The 26,725-nt window shown below is 47.7% G+C and overlaps 2 protein-coding genes and 2 long non-coding RNA genes across 6 annotated transcripts; 2 read left to right on the top strand and 2 right to left on the bottom strand.

Annotated features, from left to right (window-relative positions):
- The first annotated feature begins 2,440 nt into the window (after positions 1-2,440).
- LOC114865618 (CD209 antigen-like protein C) lies at positions 2,441-5,182 on the top strand. The gene is made up of 8 exons (XM_029166895.2): positions 2,441-2,578; positions 2,660-2,733; positions 3,699-3,821; positions 3,921-3,998; positions 4,164-4,235; positions 4,400-4,551; positions 4,632-4,756; positions 4,843-5,182. The coding sequence occupies exons 2-8, from the start codon at positions 2,706-2,708 to the stop codon at positions 5,015-5,017; spliced, it is 753 nt and encodes a 250-aa protein (XP_029022728.2). The 5' UTR covers positions 2,441-2,578; positions 2,660-2,705; the 3' UTR covers positions 5,018-5,182.
- On the bottom strand, positions 2,573-4,506 carry LOC121202588 (uncharacterized). The gene is made up of 3 exons (XR_005898334.2): positions 4,371-4,506; positions 3,400-3,626; positions 2,573-2,722 (listed from the first exon to the last, which is right to left on the bottom strand). It is a non-coding gene; the product is annotated as an uncharacterized LOC121202588 (long non-coding RNA).
- An 11,012-nt stretch (positions 5,183-16,194) lies between the features above and the next one.
- LOC129604876 (uncharacterized) lies at positions 16,195-19,816 on the bottom strand. The gene is made up of 2 exons (XR_008696181.1): positions 19,678-19,816; positions 16,195-18,997 (listed from the first exon to the last, which is right to left on the bottom strand). It is a non-coding gene; the product is annotated as an uncharacterized LOC129604876 (long non-coding RNA).
- Positions 18,716-21,461, top strand: LOC114865615 (C-type lectin domain family 4 member E-like). 3 transcript variants are annotated; one of them, XM_029166888.3, is made up of 8 exons: positions 18,716-18,853; positions 18,935-19,008; positions 19,977-20,099; positions 20,199-20,276; positions 20,442-20,513; positions 20,684-20,835; positions 20,912-21,036; positions 21,123-21,459. In XM_029166888.3, exons 2-8 carry the CDS (start codon positions 18,981-18,983, stop codon positions 21,295-21,297), a joined length of 753 nt encoding a protein of 250 aa, XP_029022721.1. In that variant the 5' UTR covers positions 18,716-18,853; positions 18,935-18,980; the 3' UTR covers positions 21,298-21,459. The 3 variants fall into 3 exon arrangements, with proteins under 3 accessions (XP_029022721.1, XP_029022722.1, XP_029022720.1); XM_029166887.2 differs by lacking the exons at positions 18,716-18,853; positions 18,935-19,008 and having other exon boundaries at positions 19,940-20,099; positions 21,123-21,461; XM_029166889.2 differs by lacking the exons at positions 18,716-18,853; positions 18,935-19,008; positions 20,442-20,513 and having other exon boundaries at positions 19,753-20,099; positions 21,123-21,458.
- Positions 21,462-26,725: the final 5,264 nt, after the last annotated feature.

Below are 26,725 nucleotides of genomic sequence, written 5' to 3'. Positions count from 1 at the left end.
GTGGGATGTTTTCAGCAAAAAGCGAGTTTTCATTGCGAGCAGATAAGCAAAGGTTTGGATCAGTTGAGCATTTATCAGCTGTAAGCGTGTTTCTTCATTGCGTGTGTGGAATTGTGTGTGTGTGTGTGTGTGTTTGCGGTACCGTTTTACGTCATGTGAAGAGGAACCGTCACCTTCCTCCTTCCCCAACCATCAGTCTGATGTGAGCGCCAGTGGGTGAAGCCTTTCAATGGGACAGTTGTTCCTTGATGACAGACCTTTCCTGGATCCTCAGATGCAGCTCTTTTGGGCCGATCACGTCTGAAGCCTCTCCTGTTGTTTCAACCAGTGTCTGTGTCAGAGCACGTCTTCTCACTCTGCTGTTTCTCTGTCCTTGTTTTAATTTGCTGATTGTCATAAGCAGGTGTCTGTGTCAGACACACACGCTTGTAGTAGCTGGTTCATCTGATGAGCCCAGAACGTGATGGCTGCAGACGTTGTGGAGTCGCTGAGGCGTCCATGCTGTGGTCTGTGTCCTCCAGCTGCTGTGGTGTCAGAGCTTCCACCCGTTCTGGTTGTTGGTCGGCGCTTCTTCTCCTTCGGTTCTTCTGCTGATGGTGGGAAAGGAGTCCAGATCCGGATTTACCCTCATCGCGCTCAGTTCTGCATTAGGAGGAGCAGAGGTTGCCCCCAACCCGTCTTCCAGAGGTTTCCTGCCTTAGATTTTTTTTGTGTTTCTGGCCGGAACATTCCCCAAGGTCCTTTTTTATCGAACGTCTCCGTAAAAAGGGAACCAACCTGATCTGGCGACTCCTTTTTGAGTCTTTCTCGAAGCATTTCCACACCTTCAGGCCTCTCTAAGACCTGGGTCCCTCGTACTGTATCTTGAAAAAAACCTCACTCTGCAAATGCAGACTTTGACCTGATTAAGAAACTGTATTATTGTGATTTTTATTTTAATCTAATCAATTTTTCTATTTATTATAATTTAATATTTCAACCAAATAGTGGATTTTTTTCCAACCAATAAAAAGGTTAAAGCCAAATTAAAAACAAAGAGTTCCAATCTTTTTTTTTTTCCAAATCCAATCAATCACCACATAAACCGGGCCGAGCCAACTTAAGATTTGAGTTTGAATTTGAGTTTGTGGATCTCGTCGGAGACGATCCAGGCGGGTGAGCAGTCCTCCCAGCTCTGAACGTCTGTAGAGGTTTGGAGGCTGAGCGACCCGAGTCCTCGGGACTATCGCCACTGGTCACACCGTCCAGACCACCTGCAGCGGCTCCCTGTTCATGGACGCTAGAAATCTGGTGGAAGTTTTCCTTAAAGAGGCAGACGAGAGAGTTGTCTTTTGTGTGATTTATTATAAAAATAAAGGAAAATAAAAATAATGGGGAAAGCAAATCAAAAACATGGATGTTGATCGTGCACATCAACAAAGCGAAACATCCTAAACATGACACTGACTATGACTTAAACAATGCACGTGTGCTGTGTTCTACACCGTGCGGCTCACAGGACTCTAAGGGTGCATGTCTAACATGTCCTAGCTCTGACACAGCTAGCAAAGCTAGCAAACACAGAGGAGCACGGACATGGTCGAATGCTGAGCTCGGTGGCTCTGTTGGTGGGGGGTGGAAGCTCTGCTCCCTCTCTGCTCCCTCAGAGGACGGGTCAGAATGCAGAGAGCAACCTCCCCAAATGGAAGTTCAATAATGATTAGTCTACCAGCTGAAAGAGTCACGTCCAGGCATTAACCGCCCTCAGGTCCCTCTCTACGTGGCACAGAAAGCCATCACAGTCAAACAACGGCCCAGCACAGACTGACGGGCTGTGAGCAGATAAAGAGAGGCTGAAGGGAAGGCACAGGAGTGACGAGTTGTCTTAATCGATGAGTTCAGTGAATGGTCCAGAGCTGGGGTGATGGTGAAAACAAAAGAGAGAGAGAGGAGGGGGGGGGGTGTAGAGAGAGAGGGAGAGAGAGAGAACGGTTGCAGGGCAAGTACAGAGATCCTGATAAAATAGTGAAACTGCGCCATCTGCTGTTGGAATAACACACTGATTCAGGGGTGAACAGAAAACACCATCATTGACTAGTGGTTCCTTGAGTACAGAGTTAGAAGAAAAATGATCGATGATCAGGAATCAAAGATAGAAGGCAGATGGTTGTGGGTGGATGACTGACCTGGACAAGATAGACAGTGAAGAGGAGCAGGTAGAAACACTGCAGCAGCTTCATCACATCTGATCTGCTTTTAATCTACTACTTTTTTTTATTCTACTAATAATCATTTACACACGTCCTGTAAAACCTTCATCCGCCAAAGTGTGACAGTGTTTTTACATCTGTACAATTAAAACTGTTGAGTTTGAACATAAATACAGAGAATTCATGATAAATATTTGTGACCTTGCTGTTAAATGTTTGTTACAAATGCACAATTTAAACCTGTGTAAAACCAGCTGTTTCCTGTGTGATTCTGACAGGAAGGCTTGTTCTATGAACTCACTCAAACTGATGGTGACTCAGTTCACTTCACTTACGAGTGTTGATGCTTCAGTGTTGAAACGCAGCAGCAGCAGCAGCAGAGACTGAAGGTGAGTCTAACAACACGTCACACTAACAGATGCTTGATGACTGACTGCTGTGACAACAAATACTATGATTTACACACAAAGCTTCCATCCATTAAAACTGGAGTCTGGATCCTGAAGACTGAGAGCGATGAGCCGAGCACAAACCTACAAAGAAGGTAAAGAAACGGATGAGGTGGAAAAATAAGAGCAACCGTTAGAGACACAACCATCAGATTAAAATGAGATTAGCCTCAAAATCAAGTCATTGACTGAAGGTTTTTATGGAGGGAAAGTTAAAAGGTTCATGACCACACGACAGATAAAGGAAAGAGAAAGATGAGACGACATTCAATGATTTCATGATTTGGAGAAAAATAAATTGTGAGGTTAATTATCTTTGGAATAAAACCACTACAAGATGATTTTATGCCTAAACTAAGAAGGTGTAAAACAATCAGCAGCCAAATAAACATGTAGTTGACGATCAATACAGAAGTAACTGTGTCTAATAATGAATTTGTATTTTCTGTGCATCTCAAACAGACCTTCCTTTTTGTTTGCTGGTTTGTAAATTTAAATGTGTGAAGTTCATTTTGTAATAGTTTTGACAAACAAGGTTCTGACATTAAGAGAAGAATGAGGAGGAGGAAGAGCTGATGAGGAAGGTTTGTTTGACACGTTGGCTAGAAGTTTTAGTAAAACCAAGAACTCAGTGAACAATTAACAAGGATGTAGATCAGGAAGTGAACTCAGTCACAAGATGTAGAAATTAAACATGAGCACTTGCTAATAAACAAGAACTGAGAGAGTGTTGGTAATATTGGTTTCACAAATCAATGTACCAGTCACCAATAGAAACCACAGGTCCACAAACACCACAGGAGGTTCTGCATCCGTCAGTCAGACACAGACCACGAGGCCCAGAATCCAGAAACAGCTGGCAGAGAATCAAAGCAGAGGGTTGGTGGGTCGTCATGTAGGAGGAGACGTCAGAGGCCTCAGTAGGAGGAGACACCAGGTGCAATTAGTCTGAGGAGATGGAGGAAGAAAAGGCTCTGCAACATCAAACCTGACGAAGAACAATAAAAAGAGACGCTGAGGTTCATGTCATCGTGTCCACTCTCCTCCATGTGTCCAACAGGTGAAGCTGCTGCCTCCCAACAAGCAGAGTCCAACACGGGGTCAAAGGTCAGATCAGAGAGAGTGGCCCTGCTGCTTCTCAGTGCTCTGCTGGCAGCTGCTGCCGTTGTTATTTACCGTCTCTGTGAGTTTGTTCTTAGTCAAGTTGTTCACTTTAGTTTCTGACTTTTATTACACTTCATTCACTCATTGACCTTTAACCACTGTTTGATTTCTTAAGCAGCTTTTGCACATTTTCAAACCAATAAAAATCTGCAAATGTTGAAGGATGAAAATGAAGCAATGAGGAAAAATCTGACAGGTAAAGTGACAAAATGTTGAGCTTTTAGTCTCACACTGTTCAGAAAACAGTGATGATTCAGTCACTCATTCATTTAGTAGCAGCTCATGTTCTACAGTAACCAGAGTCAGAAGATTAAAGCTGATGAACGTCTGAACAAATCTGTCTTTTCCTGTCTCATCACAGAGAAACTGTCTGAATTAAGCTCCTGCACCTCAGAACAGCTGATCAGACCCAAACCTGCTGAAGCCAAAACCAGTGAGTTATAGAAACTAAATGATGGAGGAGTCATGAGTCACAGTGATGTTAGTGTTTAACTGTTACAGTAGTGGAGGCTGATTGAAAGACAAGAAAGGAGAAAACTTTAGAAGATAAATACTAACAATTACTAACCTGAAACATGTCATTTATTGTGTTCAAAGCTGAACAATATCCAACATGTGAACCAGACTGGGATCTAAATGGAGGAAAATGTTATTATTTCTCCACCAATTATTTCACCTGGAACAAGAGCAGAAGTGACTGTAAACGTCGAGGAGCAGATCTGGTCCAGATAAACAGTGAAGAGGAGCAGGTAGAAACACGTAGCAGCTTCATCTCATCACATCTGAACACTTTTTCACACACTAAACTTCGCCATCTCTTCCTGGTCAGAGGTTCCTGGATGACAAAGTGGGAGAAAAAATGATTCATATTTTCGACTTGTTCTGGATCGGACTGACAGACTCAGAGGAAGAAGGCAGATGGCTGTGGGTCGACGACTCACCTCTGAACACAAGGTTGGACTGATGGGTTTTAACGGTTCATTTTCAACATCATAGTTTGAATTTGTCTGAAGTTTTTTTTAATCTTCAACATTTCTCAGTTTGTCCTTTTGGTACAAAACTGAACCAAACAACTTGACTATAGAAAATCCTGCTGGAGAGCACTGTGCTAGTATGGGAGTACAAGGAGGAGCTACAGACCTGAAGTCTTGGTTTGACAGACCCTGTAATGCACCTCAAAGAAGAATCTGTGAGAAAGCAGCTAAAACTGGATGACTCACGTGTGTTTGAATCCAGTCAAAGTCCTCAGGTCAAAAAAAACAAAGTGTGAAGTTTGATCTTTAAATATTTTACATTTTTAACACATTTTCAGGCAGATCTCTGCTCTAAATTGAAATGATTAAAAGTGCTTTTGTCTTATTAAAACATCATCATCCTGAACCTGCGTATATGGATCTCATTTACTATTTATTTCCTATTTCTTCTTCTTGTTGTTTTTTATGGTAGCTTACGTCCTACAGTGCATTACCGCTACCTACTGTATCTACACATCTTCTCTCTTTTCAAACCTCACAGGAGGTTTCTGCTAGTTCATTTCCCTCTATTCCTATATGTGCTGGTATCCATACACACTGCACTACCACCCCTGTCCTCCTTATTCAATGCACTGTGTTTAAGATTCCACCACCACATCTTGTCTAGCTTCTGATTCCATTTGTTTAATACTTATCAATGAGCTACTTGAGTCTGAACCTATTACCATACGCTCTATACTTTACATCAATGTATTTTTCCACCTCATCTCCTTCTCTTCCAGCAGACTCGGATCCACCTCTATATCTTTTCTATTTTCCAGGCTTTCCTCCTGTGGTAGAAATTTCCCATAAACAAGTAGATGAGAGAGTTGTCTTTTGTGTGATTTTTTATAAAAATAATGGGGAAAGCAAATCGAAAACATGGATGTGTGAAGTAACGAGTCCACAATCTTCAGGTTGTTTCTGCCTTTTAACCCCTTTCTCTGGCCCCAGTGAAACGTCTCTCTGCACCAATCGAATGGTTTGTGCCACCTTATCTCACTGTGAGTGAGAATGTTTACACTCTCATCATCTGCACCATCGTGTCTTGTTATCAAAAGGAAGGAACACCAAGCTTCGAAGACGAGATGCATTTGATTTTACGACGTTGGGTCTGGTGAGGAATCAGATAGAAGAGAGCCAGAGACCAGGGTGTAAAAGACACCCACAGATCATAAACTACTAGTCAGTCAAATGGAACATCAGATGTAACTTGATGAACAACAGGGCACAAGAGATAAGTATTTTGTGTGAGAATGTTCATCAGCACATGATGACTGTGTTGGATAAGAAAAAGCACAATTTTTGCCGTTACATTCGCCGCTTTTGATTAAACATTAATTAAACACAAAGAATAGAAATTGTCAAACATACTGTAGCATTTTGTAATAATAACGGCCCCTGCAAATGAAACGAGTGTATCAACTCATCAAGATTCAAAATGCACCTTCACATAAAATATGAGTGACTTTCTGTCAGGAACTCGGGCGGGCGGCGGACCCACATGCACAGCACGGAGACGATATTATAATTAACAAAAGATTTATTCCTTAAGACACGGTCAGGCGGTCCAGGTCAACACAAAAAGGCTCGGCAAGAGTACAGGCAGGGAACAGGCAAAAACTCACGGTAAGTAGGTAATCCGGGGTCGGGCAGGATACACGATGCGAACAGGAACAAAACACGAGAAGCACGAACATTCAGGAAACACAGGAAACAAGGATACACTCATGGGACTCGAAACGACAATCTGGCAAGTGACTACGGGAACAGGAGGTGACTAAATACACGGGTGAGTGATTACTGATGCAGCGCAGGTGAGGATAACGACCGGGTGAAACAAGAACAGCTGTGACGTGACATGACTCGGGAGTGAAGCTAGAACACAAAACAGAGACCGGGGGACTACCAAAATAAAACAGGAAACGGAACCTGGAACCAAAATAAGACAAGGAATCAGCTAGAACAAAAACACAGATCATGACAAGAACAAAAACACAGATCATGACAGTACCCCCCCCCCTATGGCGCCTTCCACGGCGCCTACGGAAGCCCCCCCCCCAAACCAGGGCGGGCGGAGGGTGGTCCCAGGCGGAGGGACCGAATCCCTACCCCTCAAGGTACATGAGCAGGGTGGGTGGAGGGAGGACCGGGGGAGGGCCAAAACAAGAGTCCACAACAAAGTCCGCGACCAGGGAAGACATGAAGTTCAGAGATTCCGTCACGGAGGGTGACGGCGTGGCGAGACCCTGCTCAGCAGCCGCTGAGCCAGGGTGGCACTCTTAGTGCCCTTGGGCTGGACCGATGTCCCCGGGAGCCACCCCGAATGGCAACGTCCTCCAGGCGGACGCTGATCCAATGGGCTGAGGAGTCGAGGCGGACGTCGCCGCAGGAGGCAGCGCCATCCGGGCAGCAGGAGGCGCCGAGGGCAAGACCACCAGTCCGGCGGCCGAGACGAGGACGAGGCAGGGACCAGCGGCGTCCTCCTTGGCCCACCGCGACGAGAGGCAGGAACCGATGCAGGCGCAGCCGGAACCGGGCCGCCAGGAACCGATGCCGGTGCGGCAGGAACTACGACGGGAGCGACCCCCTCCTGGAGGTCGGCAGGAACTACGGCGGGAGCGACCCCCTCCTGGAGGTCGGCAGGAACTACGGCGGGAGCGACCCCCTCCTGGAGGTCGGCAGGAACTACGGCGGGAGCGACCCCCTCCTGGAGGTCGGCAGGAACTACGACGGGAGCGACCCCCTCCTGGAGGTCGGCAGGAACTACGGCGGGAGCGACCCCCTCCTGGAGGTCGGCAGGAACTACGACGGGCGCGACCCCCTCCTGGAGGTCCGCCGGAGCTGCGACGGGAGCGACCCCCTCCTGGAGGTCGGCAGGAACTACGGCTGACGCGACCCCCTCCTGGGGATCCGCCGGGACTGCGGCTGGCGCGGCCTCCTCCTGGGGATCCGCCGGGACTGCGGCTGGCGCGGCCTCCTCCTGGAGGCGCGCAGGAACTGCGGCTGGCGCGACCTCCTCCTGGAGGCGCGCAGGAACTGCGGCTGGCGCGACCTCCTCCTGGAGGCGCGCAGGAACTGCGGCTGGGCGCGACCTCCTCCTGGAGGCGCGCAGGAACTGCGGCTGGCGCGACCTCCTCCTGGAGGCGCGCAGGACTGCGGCTGGCGCGACCTCCTCCTGGAGGCGCGCAGGAAACTGCGGCTGGCGCGACCTCCTCCTGGAGGCGCGCAGGAACTGCGGCTGGCGCTACCTCCTCCTGGAGGCGCGCAGAACTTGCGGCTGGCGCGACCTCCTCCTGGAGGCGCGCAGGAACGGCGGCTGGCGCGCCCTCCTCCTGGAGGCGCGCAGGAACTGCGGCTGGCGCGACCTCCTCCTGGAGGCGCGCAGGAACTGCGGCTGGCGCGACCTCCTCCTGGAGGCGCGCAGGAACTGCGGCTGGCGCGACCTCCTCCTGGAGGCGCGCAGGAACTGCGGCTGGCGCGACCTCCTCCTGGAGGCGCGCAGGGAAACTGCGGCTGGCGCGGCCTCCTCCTGGAGGCGCGCAGAGCTGCGGCTGGCGCGGCCTCCTCCTGGAGGCGCGCAGGAACTGCGGCTGGCGCGGCTCCTCCTGGAGGCGCGCAGGAACTGCGGCTGGCGCGGCCTCCTCCTGGAGGCGCGCAGGAACTGCGGCTGGCGCGGACCTCCTCCTGGAGGGCGCTGCAGGAACTGCGGCTGGCGCCGAAACCCCCTACCTCCTCCTGGAGGCGCGCAGGAACTGCGGCTGGCGCGACCTCCTCCTGGAGGCGCGCAGGAACTGCGGCTGGCGCGACCCTCCTCCTGGAGGCGCGCAGGAACTGCGGCTGGCGCGACCTCCTCCTGGAGGCGCGCAGGAACTGCGGCTGGCGCGACCTCCTCCTGGAGGCGCTGCAGGAACTGCGGCTGGCGCGACCTCCTCCTGGAGGCGCGCAGGAACTGCGGCTGGCGCGACCTCCTCCTGGAGGCCGCAGGAACTGCGGGCTGGCGCGACCTCCTCCTTGAGAGGCGCGCAGGAACTGCCGGCTGGCGCGACCTCCTCCTGGAGGCGCGCAGGAACTGCGGCTTGGCTGCGACCTCCTCCTGGAGGCGCGCAGGAACTGCGGCTGGCGCGACCTCCTCCTGGGGGCCGGCGGGCGCTACGGCTCCACGGGTGACGGGGACTGGAACGACCGCTACAGGGCCGACAGGAACGGGGACTGGAACGACCGCTACAGGGTCGACAGGAACGGGGACTGGAACGACCGCTACAGGGTCGACAGGAACGGGGACTGGAACGACCGCTACAGGGTCGACAGGAACGGGGACTGGAACGACCGCTACAGGGTCGACAGGAACGGGGACTGGAACGACCGCTACAGGGTCGACAGGAACGGGGACTGGAACGACCGCTACAGGGCCGACAGGAACGGGGACTGGAACGACCGCTACAGGGCCGGCAGGAACGGGGACTGGAACGACCGCTACAGGGTCGGCAGGAACGGGGTCAGAGACAGGGGTGACCTCTACTTGGCCTACGGGAACGCCCTCAACTTGGCCTACGGGAACGCCCTCAACTTGGCCTACGGGAACGCCCTCAACTTGGCCTACGGGAACGCCCTCAACTTGGCCTACGGGAACGCCCTCAACTTGGCCTACGGGAACGCCCTCAACTTGGCCTACGGGAACAGGAACTGGAACGACCTCAATTTGGTCGACAGGGACAGGAACTGGAACGACCTCGACATGGTCGACAGGGACAGGAACTGGAACGACCTCGACATGGCCGACAGGGACAGGAACTGGAACGACCTCGACATGGCCGACAGGGACAGGAACTGGAACGACCTCGACATGGCCGACAGGGACAGGAACTGGAACGACCTCGACATGGCCGACAGGGACAGGAACGACCTCGACATGGCCGACAGGAACAGGAACTGGAACGACCTCAACATGGCCGACAGGAACTGGAACGACCTCAACATGGCCGACAGGAACTGGAACGACCTCAACATGGCCGACAGAAACTGGAACGACCTCAACATGGCCGACAGAAACTGGAACGACCTCAACATGGCCGACAGGAACTGGAACGACCTCAACATGGCCGACAGGAACTGGAACGGCCTCTACAGGGCCGACAGGAACTGGAACGGCCTCTACAGGGCCGACAGGAACAGGAACGGCCTCTACAGGGCCGACAGGAACAGGAACGACCTCAACATGGCCGACAGGAACTAGAACGGCGTCCTCCTCTGAGGAGCCGACAGGAACTGGAACTAGAACGGCCTCAACATGGCCGACGGGAACAGGAACGGCGTCCTCCTCTGAGGAGCCGACAGGAACTGGAACTAGAACGGCCTCAATATGGCCGACGGGAACAGGAACGGCGTCCTCCTCTGAGGAGCCGACAGGAACTAGAACGGCGTCCTCCTCTGAGGAGCCGACAGGAACTAGAACGGCCGCAACATGGCCGACAGGAGCTGGAACGGCCGCAACATGGCCGACAGGGACTGGAACGGCGTCAACTCCGGAGCTGGCATGACAGCTTACAGCTGCCGAGCTCGACGGGGAAGACGTCGGGCCTGATTGGGTGGGGTTAACAATCGTCAGACGGGCGGTGCCCTCTGACGGGGACAAGGACGGAACTGGGGTCTGGGCAACACACGGCTGATCTGGGGTCTGGGCGACACACGGCTGATCTGGGGTCTGGGCGACACACGGCTGATCTGGGGTCTGGGCGACACACGGCTGATCTGGGGTCTGGGCGACACACGGCTGATCTGGGGTCTGGGCGACACACGGCTGATCTGGGGTCTGGGCGACACACGGCTGATCTGGGGTCTGGGCGACACACGGCTGATCTGGGGTCTGGGTGACACACGGCTGATCTGGGGTCTGGACTAGGTTCGACTGGGCTGGGACCTGGAGGCGACAGGGCTGCACCAGGGCATGAGCATGGCGAGGCTGACCTGACTGAGAGGTGGGACATGAAGCGGCCGCTGGCTGCAGGCCCGGGAGTTGCAGGACCTCACGCAGGACAGGCTCCCTCAGGACGAGAGCGGCTGCTTCCTGGAACAGTTGTTCTCTCGCGCCCTGGTCTGCTGCCGAATCGGCGGTGTTCATGAGGTGGGCGAAGAGAAACGCCACCGGAGGAGAGCAGAGGAGGTGGACCCGTCGGGCGACGCTGTCTGGGATGCCCGCTATCAGAGAGACACAGTCAGTTAGAGAATCAAGGGGCTCCTCTGTCGGAGAAGGAGACTGCTCGGTCCCCATGACCGAGACCGCGGGACCCGGAATCCTGGAACCGCGCCGCCGCCGGCGCCGTCCGGAGCAGCTGCGACTGTCCGTCGTTTGGGGCGCTGGGAGCGGTGTGGACCGGACCTCTGTACCGGGACCCGCATGGTGAACCGGGACCGCGGCGTCTGGAGCTTGGGCTGGAGACTGGGGAAAACACGACTGAACTGGAGACTGAGCAGCGCGCGGCTGAACTGGAGACTGAGCAGCGCGCGGCTGAACTGGAGACTGAGCAGCGCGCGGCTGAACTGGAGACTGAGCAGCGCGCGGCTGACTTGGAGACTGAGCAGCGCGCGGCTGAACTGGCGACTGAGCAGCGCGCGGCTGAACTGGAGACTGAGGACCGCGTGAGAGCAGGAAATCCTCCCAGGGAAATAACCATGGAGCTGGGCAGGTTGGTGCAGGCACAACGATCCGACGAGGCGGAGAGGAGGAAACCGAAACCATACTTCCGCGGGAGAGTTATATTTGCCGAAAAAAAAAAAAACAAGGGAAAAACAGTCACTGACCTGACCGGAGGCTAAGTGCTGGCTGGGTCCAAGAGTGGCCAGATTGTTCTGTCAGGAACTCGGGCGGGCGGCGGACCCACATGCACAGCACGGAGACGATATTATAATTAACAAAAGATTTATTCCTTAAGACACGGTCAGGCGGTCCAGGTCAACACAAAAAGGCTCGGCAAGAGTACAGGCAGGGAACAGGCAAAAACTCACGGTAAGTAGGTAATCCGGGGTCGGGCAGGATACACGATGCGAACAGGAACAAAACACGAGAAGCACGAACATTCAGGAAACACAGGAAACAAGGATACACTCATGGGACTCGAAACGACAATCTGGCAAGTGACTACGGGAACAGGAGGTGACTAAATACACGGGTGAGTGATTACTGATGCAGCGCAGGTGAGGATAACGACCGGGTGAAACAAGAACAGCTGTGACGTGACATGACTCGGGAGTGAAGCTAGAACACAAAACAGAGACCGGGGGACTACCAAAATAAAACAGGAAACGGAACCTGGAACCAAAATAAGACAAGGAATCAGCTAGAACAAAAACACAGATCATGACAAGAACAAAAACACAGATCATGACACTTAGAGATAAAGGTTCGACTGTAAATGACAATTAATGTATGTTAGTCATAAGTTTCGTGTAGGGTTCTGTTGCATGTAATTTTGAGCTGGTTTTCATGCTTTTGGATCTTTGTACATTTGGGTTTAGAGTGAATGGAGAATCAGGGATTGAGCAGAATGACGGTACGCACTGATGCTTGTGTTGTCTTTTAAACTCTATCTGTAGATGAAGGATAAACACTAAATCGTAGCAGTGAATATGATATTTAATGATATTAAAACAGTGTCGTTCTGAAATTTTCTCCTTTAAAAGTAGTGTGTAAAGTTAGATAGAACATCACAGGTAATAATCACAGTAACATAAAATGAAGTCTAACACAAGGTTACAATTGATGTCTTGTAACAATCTGCTTCGTCCTGTTGAACAGTAGCGTTAGATTGTTTCCAACCTGTGTGTTGATGTATTCCCAGTTCGTTGGGGTTCTTTGTGATCAGCTGATCACAGAGACACTTGGGGTTCGTTATCACCGCCAGGTTTCCTCCCAATGTCGTCTGAGTCACTGTCACTCCCGTGATGTGAAGATTCTACACGTCGTCCAGCGTCGGCAACTCAAGGCTGCTCGTGTGTGTGTTTGTGTGTGTGTGTAGATGTATGGTCTGATGGTGTGATTCACCGGCGCAGCTTCAGGCGGCGCTTGGCTCACACCTTTAGCTGAACGGTCAACGCAGCCTCGCCTCAGTGCGTGTGTGTGTGAGCACAGCGAGGGTCGTCCTGCTCAGTTCTTTCCATTAGTGGTGGTTTTCTCCGTGTAGATGGAGGGTCGTCTGTCGGATCCGGGACCTTCCTGCAGTGGATGGAGCAGATCCACGGCGCTCTCTCTGCAACCTTCACGGCCATGTGGGTCGTCAGAAGGACCTGGAAGGGCTCTTTCTGGGGCCAGTGGGTGAGGCCAGTTGTAGCCTCACCCACTGGCCCTGGTGGAGAGATCACCACACAGCTTTAACTGCACAATAGACATTTAGGGTGGGGGGACACTGTCCGGGGGTCACACCGTCAGCCAGTGGTCGTGCTCCTGGAGGCGTCCCCCACTTTCAGTGCACTCTAGTTCCACACACTCACGTCCAAGCTGGGTTGCAGGGTTCTGGGGTGCCTTTTCTGCTGCCCTCTGCTTCTCCCGGGATGGGGGGGTGGGCGGGGCTCGGGAGGAGCTGCGGTTGATCTCATTCGCTTGAATGAGGTGTGTGTGTGTGTGTGTGTGTGTGTGTGTGTGTGTGTGTGTGTGTGTGTGTGTGTGTGTGTGTGTGTGGTGCGGTTGGAGTGTGGGGGGGTCCGGTTTTACGTGGATCGCCTGCCTGGCTGGTTTCTTTTCTGCTGACACCACCAATTGCTGGCCTTGTGCTGCAGGCCGGTGTGGTGCCAGGGGATGAGGTTGGGCCGATGGGGTCGGCCCCGCTCCGCTTGTGTGGGGGTGGTGGACTGGGGGTGGGACGCACTCTGGGCACGGGGGCATCTTCTGACGGGCTCCCTACGGACCGTGGGTCCTCGGGCTCCACTCTTTCAGGCCGACCCTCCAATCGGGAGGAGTGTTTGCCCCTGGTTCTCATGGGGTGGACCGCGTTGACCCCCGGTGGCACACTCTGACCTCGGTGCTGTCTCTGTGGCTGCTGCAGCTCTGTGGGGGGCTCTGTGTGGGCGGCTTGGGTTACAACACCTGGCTTCCACAAGTGGCATTGTTCATGCAGCAACGTCTGCCTCACCCTTTGGGTGAATAATGTTAAGCTACAGCTTTACTAACCTTGTAGTGGGACACTCAACACCTGAGCTGATAAACAGGCTTTAAACCCAACTGTAAGTATTACTGATACTTCACCACCAATATCAATAATGTGTAATGGAAATTGTGGTGTTGTATGTCATTACTATTATTAAGTAGTATGGGATATGTATAACAATACATATGCATATGTATATGTATATGTATATGTATATGTATATGTATATGTATATGTATATGTATATGTATATGTATATGTATATGTATATGTATATGTATATGTTTGGAGTTCCAGTGTTTCCTCCTGAACTCCTTAACGATCTCTCAGTCTCCTGGTTGGATGGTGTGTAATGGTCCTGTCGCCTGTTTTCACCTGTTGGGAAATCTGAATTATGGGGAAAAGGTGTTTGGGCGGCACAGCTGCCATCAGGCCCAAACCAGACTCCATGACTACAGGTGGAACCATTCGTCTGCCAGAGTCTGCGTTCCTGTGAGGTAGGAAATGTTTAAAGCACAGGAAGATGAGGAAAGTGATGATACTGTACGGAGAGAGGAAACGAGGATGAGGAGAGGAAACGAGGATGAGGAGAGGAAACGAGGATAAGGAGAGGAAACGAGGATGAGGAGAGGGAGGGGCTGTCGGGCAGCGACCTTCGCAGCAGCGTCTGCAACTGCATGTCGGCAGAAACTAAGTCATCAGTGATGATGTGAGTCGGACATTTACAAACAGCATTAACTGTTAGGTGGCAGAACAGCGTCCAGCAAAGCAGCAACCTAATCATAATGTTAGATAGGTTTACTATCAGACTTCAAAACTTCCTATGCTTCACAGAGCATCAAAGTGTGACAAGCATGTGTGAAGTCTGTGTAGATGGTAACACACTCTCCTTCTGCTGGTTTACTAGCTTCAGTCAATGTGATCCACTCTGCAGCCTGAGCAGAGTAGTGTCTTAGAAAAGAGCCAGACTTCAAGACGGCCTCTTGTAGTAACGTTCAGCATGTTGAGCAAAGTGGTGTTGTATCTAAGTCATCGGGCTGTAGAAAGATGGGATTTCTGTTCCTAAAGGATCAAAGACAGTGTGAGGAACCAACAAGGTGACGTCAGAGCAGCCAACAACGTCACATGACGCCAGCACAGCTCTCTCTGCTGCAGCCACTGCTCGTAGACACCGTGGACATTCACCAACAGCTGGTGAAGCAGGAAAATAGGCTGCAGGACAAAAGAACAGAAGTCGTACAACCTGATTTCTCATCCACTGCTTGAGTGAAAGGTCGCGTAGGGTCAGATCAGGAAGACCCAAAGTAGGAGCTTGAAGAGCAAGCTTGAGGTCGGTGAACGTCGTTCAGCCTCAGACGTCCACGTGAGACAAGAAGTGGACGCAAAAAGCATGTAAAGTGTGTAAATACGTCACATGGGGTCAGAAGTTGTTCACGTCTGGTACGTACAGTAATTATTATTACTTCTCTCTGATAGTCGTCTCCCCTTTAAATAGTCAATAATAGTCTGTTTCAGTCTGATTTGTTCTTTCTTCTATAGCCTGGTTTTGTTTTCCTATAGTCTGTCCAGACAAACCTATATTGTGCACAAATCTTTTTAGAAACATGGAGAATTTTATTTGAATTTGTAGCTAATGTTTATGTTGAATGTTTGTTTAAACCCATCAGACTGCAAAGTCATGCAGCAGTTGTCATTTAGCTGTTTGTCATCATTTTAAATCACTCTGTGGGATGTTTTCAGCAAAAAGCGAGTTTTCATTGCGAGCAGATAAGCAAAGATTTGGATCAGTTGAGCATTTATCAGCTGTAAGCGTGTTTCTTCATTGCGTGTGTGGAATTGTGTGTGTGTGTGTGTGTGTGTGTGTTTGCGGTACCGTTTTACGTCATGTGAAGAGGAACCGTCACCTTCCTCCTTCCCCAACCATCACTCTGATGTGAGCGCCAGTGGGTGGAGCCTGACGTAGATGGGACAGTTGTTCCTCGATGACAGACCTTTCCTGGATCCTCAGATGCAGCTCTTTTGGGCCGATCACGTCTGAAGCCTCTCCTGTTGTTTCAACCAGTGTCCGTGTCAGAGCATGTCTTCTCACTCTGCTGTTTCTCTGTCCTTGTTTTAATTTGCTGATTGTCATAAGCAGGTGTCTGTGTCAGACACACACGCTTGTAGTAGCTGGTTCATCTGATGAGCCCAGAACGTGATGGTGTAATGGAAAAATTTTGCCTTGTGCTGTTTCTTATCCAACACACTCGTCATGTGCTGGTTAGGTGCAATACTGAACATTCTTACACAAACAAATAATCTCTTGTGCCCTGACGTACATCAAGTCTAAACATCTGATGCTCCATTTGACTGACTAATAATTTCTGATATATGTTTGTCTTTTACACCCGGACTCTGGCTCCATCCTATCTGACTCCCCACCAGACCCAAGGCTGTTAAAGCAAATGCATCTTGTCTTGGAAGCTCGGTGTTCCTTCCTTTGGATAACAAGACATGACGATGCAGAAGTGAGAAAGCAAACATTCTCACTCACAGCGAGATAAGGTGGCGCAAACAATTCCATTGCTGCAGAGAGACATTCCACCAGAGCCAGAGAAAGGGGTTAAAAGGCAGAAGCAACTTGAGGATCGTGGGCTCTTTGCATCACACCTTCGTGGTGTGTGCACTGATCTCCCCAGCTGGTTTTTGGTTTGTTGATGTGCACGATCAACATCCATGCTTTTTATTTGCTTTCCCCATTATTTTTATTTTCTTTATTATTTCAATAAATCGCACAAAAGGACAACTCTCTCATCTACTTCTTTATGGAAAATTTCCACCACAATGGCTGCAGACGTTGTGGAGTTGCTGAGGCGTCCATGCTGTGGTCTGTGTCCTCCAGCTGCTGTGGTGTCAGAGCTTCCACCCTGTTCTGGTTGTTGGTCGGCGCTTCTTCTCCTTCGGTTCTTCTGCTGATGGTGGGAAAGGAGTCCAGATCCGGATTTACCCTCATCGCGCTCAGTTCTGCATTAGGAGGAGCAGAGGTTGCCCCCAACCCGTCTTCCAGAGGTTTCCTGCCTTAGATTTTTTTTGTGTTTCTGGCCGGAACATTCCCCAAAGTCCTTTTTTATCGAACGTCTCCGTAAAAAGGGAACCAACCTGATCTGGCGACTCCTTTTTGAGTCTTTCTCGAAGCATTTCCACACCTTCAGGCCTCTCTAAGACCTGGGTCCCTCGTACTGTATCTTGAAAAAAACCTCACTCTGCAAATGCAGACTTTGACCTGATTAAGAAACTGTATTATTGTGATTTTTATTTTAACCTAATCAATTTTTCTATTTATTATAATTTAATATTTCAACCAAATAGTGGATTTTTTTCCAACCAATAAAAAGGTTAAAGCCAAATTAAAAACAAAGAGTTCCAATCTTTTTTTTTTTCCAAATCCAATCAATCACCACATAAACCGGGCCGAGCCAACTTAAAATTTGAGTTTGAATTTGAGTTTGTGGATCTCGTCGGAGACGATCCAGGCGGGTGAGCAGTCCTTCCTGCTCTGAACGTCTGTAGAGGTTTGGAGGCTGAGCGACCCGAGTCCTCGGGACTATCGTCACTGGTCACACCGTCCAGACCACCTGCAGCGGACCCTGTTTGTGGACGCTAGAAATCTGGTGGAAGTTTTCCTTAAAGAGGCAGACGAGAGAGTTGTCTTTTGTGTGATTTATTATAAAAATAAAGGAAAATAAAAATAATGGGGAAAGCAAATCAAAAACATGGATGTTGATCGTGCACATCAACAAAGCAAAACATCCTAAACATGACACTGACTATGACTTAAACAATGCACGTGTGCTGTGTTCTACACCGTGCGGCTCACAGGACTCTAAGGGTGCATGTCTAACATGTCCTAGCTCTGACACAGCTAGCAAAGCTAGCAAACACAGAGGAGCACGGACATGGTCGAATGCTGAGCTCGGTGGCTCTGTTGGTGGGGGGTGGAAGCTCTGCTCCCTCTCTGCTCCCTCAGAGGACGGGTCAGAATGCAGAGAGCAACCTCCCCAAATGGAAGTTCAATAATGATTAGTCTACCAGCTGAAAGAGTCACGTCCAGGCATTAACCGCCCTCAGGTCCCTCTCTACGTGGCACAGAAAGCCATCACAGTCAAACAACGGCCCAGCACAGACTGACAGGCTGTGAGCAGATAAAGAGAGGCTGAAGGGAAGGCACAGGAGTGACGAGTTGTCTTAATCGATGAGTTCAGTGAGTGGTCCAGAGCTGGGGTGATGGTGAAAACAAAAGAGAGAGAGAGAACGGTTGCAGGGCAAGTACAGAGATCCTGATAAAATAGTGAAACTGCGCCATCTGCTGTTGGAATAACACACTGATTCAGGGGTGAACAGAAAACACCATCATTGACTAGTGGTTCCTTGAGTACAGAGTTAGAAGAAAAATGATCGATGATCAGGAATCAAAGATAGAAGGCAGATGGTTGTGGGTGGATGACTGACCTGGACAAGATAGACAGTGAAGAGGAGCAGGTAGAAACGCAGCAGCTTCATCACATCTGATCTGCTTTTAATCTACTACTTTTTTTTATTCTACTAATAATCATTTACACACGTCCTGTAAAACCTTCATCCGCCAAAGTGTGACAGTGTTTTTACATCTGTACAATTAAAACTGTTGAGTTTGAACATAAATACAGAGAATTCATGATAAATATTTGTGACCTTGCTGTTAAATGTTTGTTACAAATGCACAATTTAAACCTGTGTAAAACCAGCTGTTTCCTGTGTGATTCTGACAGGAAGGCTTGTTCTATGAACTCACTCAAACTGATGGTGACTCAGTTCACTTCACTTACGAGTGTTGATGCTTCAGTGTTGAAACGCAGCAGCAGCAGCAGCAGAGACTGAAGGTGAGTCTAACAACACGTCACACTAACAGATGCTTGATGACTGACTGCTGTGACAACAAATACTATGATTTACACACAAAGCTTCCATCCATTAAAACTGGAGTCTGGATCCTGAAGACTGAGAGCGATGAGCCGAGCACAAACCTACAAAGAAGGTAAAGAAACGGATGAGGTGGAAAAATAAGAGCAACCGTTAGAGACACAACCATCAGATTAAACTGAGGATATTCAAGATCAAGTCATTGACTGAAGGTTTTCATTAAGGGAATGTTTAAAGGTTCATGACCACACGACAGATAAAAGAGAGATGAGACAACGTCATTCAATGATGTCATGATTTGGAGGAAGTCTGAGATTAATTATCTTCATCTTTAGAATAACACTGCAAGATGATTTCATGCCTAAACTAAGAAGCTGTAAAATGATCAGTAGCAGAAATGAAGCAGACGATAAATGCAGGAGTGACTTTGTCTAATAATGAAGTTGTGTCATCTGTGCATCTGAAACAGCAGCTATTACTTCCTCTTTCTTTGCTGGTCTGGAATTTTGAAATACGTGAAGTTCATTTTGTGATAGTTTAGGAAAACGAGGTTCTGACACAGAGAAGATGGAGGAGGAGGAAGAGCTGATGAGGAAAGTTTGTTCAAGTGAGACCCAGCAAAACACCAGATCTCAGTGAACAGTTAACACGGATGTAGATCAGGAAGCTGCGGTGTCTCAGATGAAGAAATTAGATATGAGCAATTCCGAATAAACAAGAACTGAAAGAGTGTTGGTAAAAATGTTTTGTTTTGAAAAAAATTTAGTTTCACAAATCAATGTACCAATCACCAATAGAAACCACAGGTCCACAAACACCACAGGAGGTTCTGCATCCAACAGTCAGACACAGACCACGAGGCCCAGAATCCAGAAACAGCTGGCAGAGAATCAAAGCAGAGGGTTGGTGGGTCGTCATGTAGGAGGAGACGTCAGAGGCCTCAGTAGGAGGAGACACCAGGTGAAATTAGTCTGAGGAGATGGAGGAAGAAAAGGCTCTGCAACATCAAACCTGACGAAGAACAAGAAACAGAGACGCTGAGGTTCATGTCATCGTGTCCACTCTCCTCCATGTGTCCAACAGGTGAAGCTGCTGCCTCCCAACAAGCAGAGTCCAACACGGGGTCAAAGGTCAGATCAGAGAGAGTGGCCCTGCTGCTTCTCAGTGCTCTGCTGGCAGCTGCTGCCATTGTTATTTACCGTCTCTGTGAGTTTGTTCTTAGTCAAGTTGTTCACTTTAGTTTCTGACTTTTATTACACTTCATTCACTCATTGACCTTTAACCACTGTTTGATTTCTTAATCAGCTTTTGCACATTTTCAAACCAATAAAAATCTGCAAATGTTGAAGGATGAAAATGAAGCAATGAGGAAAAATCTGACAGGTAAAGTGACAAAATGTTGAGCTTTTAGTCTCACGCTGTTCAGAAAACAGCGATGATTCAGTCACTCATTCATTTAGTAGCAGCTCATGTTCTACAGTAACCAGAGTCAGAGGATTAAAGCTGATGAACGTCTGAACAAATCTGTCTTTTCCTGTCTCATCACAGAGAAACTGTCTGAATTAAGCTCCTGCACCTCAGAACAGCTGATCAGACCCAAACCTGCTGAAGCCAAAACCAGTGAGTTATAGAAACTAAATGATGGAGGAGTCATGAGTCACAGTGATGTTAGTGTTTAACTGTTACAGTAGTGGAGGCTGATTGAAAAACTAGGAAGGAGAAAACTTTCAGTTTCCAAGATAAATATTAACAATTACTTGCCTGAAACATTTCTTTTCATGTGTTCAAAGCTGGACTATGTCCAACATGTGAACCAGGCTGGGATCAACATGGAGGAAGCTGTTATTATTTCTCCTCTGATAAACTGACCTGGGACCAGAGCAGAAGTGACTGTAAACGTCGAGGAGCAGATCTGGTCCAGATAAACAGTGAAGAGGAGCAGGTAGAAACACTGCAGCAGCTTCATCACATCTGAACACTTTATCACACACTAAACTTCACCATCTCTTCCTGGTCAGAGGTTCCTGGACAACAAAGTGGGAAGAAAAATGACTTATTTTCTCGACTGGTTCTGGATCGGACTGACAGACTCAAAGGAAGAAGGCAGATGGTTGTGGGTCGACGACTCACCTCTGAACACAAGGTTGGACTGAAGGATTTTTATTGGTCACTTTTAACATCAAGGTATAAATTTGTCTGAAGTTGTTTTTAATCTTCAACATTTCTCAGTTTGTCTTTTTGGGACAAAAATCAACCAGACAACTGGACTGGAGAAAATCCTGCTGGAGAGCACTGTGCTAGTATGGGAGTACAAGGAGGAGCTACAGACCTGAAGTCTTGCTATGACAGATCCTGTAATGTACCTCAAAGAAGAATCTGTGAGAAAGCAGCTAAAACTGGATGACTCACATGTTCAAATCCAGTCAAAGACCAGTCCTTTTGTGCTTTTATTTCATTAAAACGTCCTAATGAACCTGTGTTTGGATCTCATTTACTATTTGTTTCTCGTATTTTTAACATGTAGTTCTGTGCGCTGACTCCAGACCACTTTCAGTGATCTAACATTCCATTATTGGTTTATCAGCCCTGCCTGTGTTTCAAAATAAAGGTCTCACTTTCTTAGGCCGCACGTCTGACGTCTAACGTGCGTCACCGTCAGAACAAACCTTACAGCGTGTGTGTTTGTGTGTGTGTGGGGGGTCTCTGGTTACAATATGAAAGTACTGGACTTACTGGGAGCTGTGGTCCTGACTACTTTGCCATCACAGCCAACCAACCACGTGCTGTGTTACCAGCTTTTTTCACTCCTCCAGTTCTAAAGCTGGCAGACCTTGTTCATAAACATAGTTCTACACATTACACTATACATTTATGTTTCTATATGCACAGCTGTATCCATCTGATTAAACTGGAAGACACAGAACAGGTTTAAACAGACATTACACTATACATTTATGTTCAGTAGACTGTCACTGGGTCAGACCACAGGGGTCAATAGAAGAAGTGTGGCCCAGACGTATGTTTGTCAGAGTCCAGAATAATTTCAGACTCTTTGTGGATGCGCCAAATGTTATTCTACAGTGATTTATGTGTTCTACAATCCCCAGAGTAATTAATTAAAGCCCTTTGGTTGAGATATTGTAAAGTAGTTGTTTGAAGTGTAAAAGGCTAAAGGACGTTAGAGCAACAGATCCACTCATCAGTTCTGTTCTGAGTGTTTCATCTCACGGTGAGCTGAGACCAGTGAGGAGCAACAACACACCTGTATGAGCTGATCCTCACGTCTGTATCTGTGACCTGTTCAACAGTTTACCACCCACAGGCGTCAGGTTGGAGGTCAAAGGTCACAGAGAGACAGCGGCTGCTGCTGCTCTGTGGTCTCCTGGCGGCTGGTGTCATTGGTCTTTGTGTCCTCAGTGAGTTTATAAGTTAAAAAACTACGACATCATCTTCACTCTGACCTGATCTCTAACTGTTATTGTTGTTTATTACTTTATTTTTTCACATCAGCTTCCATTAATATTAAAACAAAGAACAATCTTCAAACCGTCAAGGATGAACGTGATGCATTGTGGACAATTCTCACAGGTAAAAAGAAAAAGATGATACAGCACATGATGACAAGAGTCAGATGCTGATATTAGTTCTGTAAGTTTAATATGATAAATGAGCTGAGTCCCATTAAGCTTCTAAGAAAAAGAAAACAGCTGGTTTTGAATGTCTGCTGTTTACAAATCTAAGAAGAAACTACAGTAAATCTGTTCAAAGTTGAACCATGTTTACTTTGTTTTTTCTTTAGTGTCTGTTCAGCTCATTTGACTGAAGCAAAAAACACCTGTTTTAGACAAACGATTAAAGCTGATGAACGTCTGAACAAATCTGTCTTTTCCTGTCTCATCACAGAGAAACTGTCTGAATTAAGCTCCTGCACCTCAGAACAGCTGATCAGACCCAAACCTATTAAAGCCAAAACCAGTTATAGAAACTAAATGATGGAGGAGTCATGAGTCACAGTGATGTTAGTGTTTAACTTTTACAGTAGTGGAGGCTGATTAAAAAACTAGGAAGAAGAAAGCTTTCACTTTCTAATATACATATTAACAATTACTTGCCTGAAGCAATTCATTTGCTGTGTTGAAAGCTGAATCATGTAAGTGTGAACCAGGCTGGGATCCAAATGGAGGAAGCTGTTATTATTTCTCCTCTGATAAACTGACCTGGGACCAGAGCAGAAGTGTCTGTAAAAGTCGAGGAGCAGATCTGGTCCAGATAAATAGTGAAGAGGAGCAGGTAGAAACACTGCAGCAGCTTCATCTCATCACATCTGAACACTTTATCACACACTAAACTTCACCATCTCTTCCTGGTCAGAAGTTCCTGGGCAAAGCTGTCCATCACAATATGGCATTCAGCGTAAAATATGTTGCTTGTTATACTGCTGGAAGGAACAAAAAAAAAAAACAAACAAAAAAAAAAAAAAAGGGTGCATCACCTGCATTTTTTAGTGTTTGCCAGTTTGTAGTAAGCGGGTGATGGGGGAAGGCCTATTTTCGTTGACCGCTGTATTAGGCTGATGCAATACGTTACTCTGGGGATTACTGGAAAATGTATTTGGATGTCATTAAAAGAATAAACGGAATTAGTTTACATATATTGAACCCGAGTCTGTCAATATTTGTACAGAGTGCGTCAGACAAGCTTTCCTCAATCAGCCGCTTGGTGACTCTGGAAATATTGAAGCCTGGGGAGTCGCCAACAAAAAAAAAAAACAAAAAAAAAAAAACAGGCGCTGTGCTACTGGCGTGTTCAGACACATTAACAGCTCCTCCTGTTCTAAAACTGTCTTACTTGTTCATAAACATAGTTCTACACATTACACTATACATTTTGTCAGGAAACACACGGTGGAGGACCCAAACGCACAGCGCAGACACAACGTGAGGTATCAGAGGGTTTGTTAAGGCTCTTGATCGGACAGGCAGAGGTCGGTACACGAGTTGCAGGAATGATAGCAGCGGCACAGACAGGGATCAGGCAATCAGTGGTCAATCTCAGGCAAAAGTCAAAATACCAGGCAGAGTCCAAAACCAGAAGCAAGGGAGCAGGCAAGGTGAGCAACAAAACTAGTGATGGGTCCCGCAACACCGATGCGCCAGCGCATGCGTCAAGTTCGTAGAGCGAAACGCCGTGCCGATGCGTGTATTGGTTTGAGGGAGTCACGTGACCGATACAGTTACCGTATCGGTCACGTGACATGTGTCTCTGGCGCGCCAAACTGTGTTTATAAAGAAGCGCATACGTCAACGGGATTCATCTACCAAAAACAATTTCTGAACATTTACCAACGACTTACAAATTCCTCAGGAATTATGGAGCCGCCTCCAGCAAAAAGAAAGGTTTCCGCCGTGTGGGATCATTTTGACCTTCTGTCGGAAAATAAGGTATTTAATTTCCTTGTTTTTTAATCCTGTTCCTCTCAGGGTTTCCACTTGATTTTTCCGAATTTAAATTAATTTCAAAGTGACTCCTAGTTCGCTAATAATATTATTTTCTGCAGGTAAAATGTCGCATTTGTTCGACAGAACTGTCTTTTATAAATAAATCCACCTCCTCAATGCTGAGGCATTATAGGGCAAGGCATGAAAATGAAGTCCCTGATACGCCCAGGATAAACTCAGGTATACAGCCATTCCACAACTTAGACAGTTGCTTCATTAATATATAATTACTATTAATTTATTCTTTACTTCATTTTTTAACAATCAAGCGTCCAGGAAGCAGATGCTGGATGAGGCTCTGCTCAATTTCATCTTGAAGGACTGCCAGCCCCTCAGCGTTGTGGAGAGTGAAGGCTTCAGGGAACTTGTTCAGGTCTTTCAACCCACATATGTTTTGCCAACCAGAAAGGTTTGTGTGGGAATTATCTAAATTAGTAGTTGATATGTTAAATTTTGTAAATCCTTAATTTAAATACATTGCTCTGTTTTTGTTTTGATTTGGTGCAATTTTCAGACCATCAAACAAATGGTGGCCAAAAAGTATGAGGAGGAAAAGGAACGAGTCAAAATGGAAGTACAGCAAGCTGTGGCAGTGAGTATAACAGCTGACATGTGGACATCTGTGAACATGGAGGCTTACTTGGCTCTTACCTGTCACTACATAAATGAGAATTTGCAGTTGTGTACATCTGTGTTGGGAGTGAAATACTTTCCACAAAGTCACACTGCTGACAATTTGGCCCAAGTCAAAAGGGGCATGATGGAGGACTGGGCCATAACCAATAAAGTAAAAATTTTTGTGACCCGACGCAGCACCAAACATGATTGCATCCACTAGACAGCTCCAAATTCTGCACTCAATTAGCATTGCACATAGTCTAAATTTATTAGTTCGAAAATCATGTGATCAGGTCCCCACACTTACATCCATCAGACACAAAGCTAGGAACATTGTCACATATTTCAGATCAAGCACTACAGCCAAGGAGAAGCTTGCTCAAGTGCAGCAACAGATGGGACGACCAACGCTGAAACTCATCAATGAGGTGCCAACACGCTGGAACAGTACATATGAAATGCTGTCAAGGCTATATGATGAGCGGGAACCAGTGTGGGTATCTCTGGCCTCTCTAAAAACAGTTTTGACTCCACTTACAGCTGATGAGTATACCATCATAGGAGAAACACTTCTTGTGCTTGCTCCTTTCCATCAAGCTACAGTGGAGTTGTCTGAAGAGAGGCGAGTCTCAGGGTCAAAGGTCATTCCGATGATGAAAATGCTCTGTTTTGCACTAGAGCGTAGTGCTTTGACCCTGCACACACAGGCAGCCATCCACCTACACGAACACCTGAAGCGTCGAGTCACAGACACTGCTTCCAATCTGGAGTCATTAAGTGTGATGACCCCAGCAACACTTCTAGACCCCAGATTTAAATCACTCGGGTTCCGCAGTTCCTCAAAGTTCAATGAGGCCGTCACTAGACTGCGGTCAGAATGTGCGTCTGTTATCGGACGCACAAACGAGCCCCAGCCAGGACTGTCCTCACAGCAGCTGTCTGCACCCACTTCAGGCATGTTATTCAGCATTATTTGTATGTTGTTTTTTGGAAATCATGTGCTAAAATGCCACTTTTTTTCAGACAACCTTTGGCAAGACTTCAACATTGAAGTGGGCAGGCAGACTACAAGTGCCACCGCTGATGCCATCCAGGAGATTCAGCTGTACCTGGCAGAGGGCAATATTGCTAGGTCCGAGGATCCATTGAAATACTGGGACAACCACAAATCTTTATACCCAAACCTGTTTAACCTTGCACTGCAGTTTCTCTGCACTCCAGCCTCATCGGTCCCTTGTGAGCGAGTGTTTTCTGCAGCTGGAGAAATAGTCTCAAAAAAACGTAACGGACTTAATTTTAAAACTTTGGAAAAACTTATTTTTTTGAATAAAAATCTGTAAAAAGAAACACATCCCAGTTCACAAGCATGCTTATTCACAACACGTCAGTTAGATTTTCATGTTATGATAATGATGTTCACATTATTCTATCTATCTAAAAGAGTAAAGAGATTTTTATGTAAATGAAAATGAGAAATAAAACAATATAAAACACAATGACTTAAATTATACTATTGTATATATTAGGTCATCTAATATAGATTGTCACAGTGTCAGCAGACTCTGTTAACTAGGTTGCCTGTAGGGATTTTTAATGTCCAGCAGGTGTCAGTATTCAGTGACACAGTATCAACACAGTATCAATACAGTTTGGCAATGTGTCGAAACGCATCATGACGCTTCATCTACCCATCACTAAACAAAACTAGAGCTGGTA

Source organism: Betta splendens, chromosome 11, assembly GCF_900634795.4.
Source record: "Betta splendens chromosome 11, fBetSpl5.4, whole genome shotgun sequence".
In the NCBI taxonomy this organism is placed as follows: Eukaryota; Metazoa; Chordata; class Actinopteri; order Anabantiformes; family Osphronemidae; genus Betta; species Betta splendens.
This window is presented reverse-complemented; position numbering and strand designations above follow the sequence as displayed.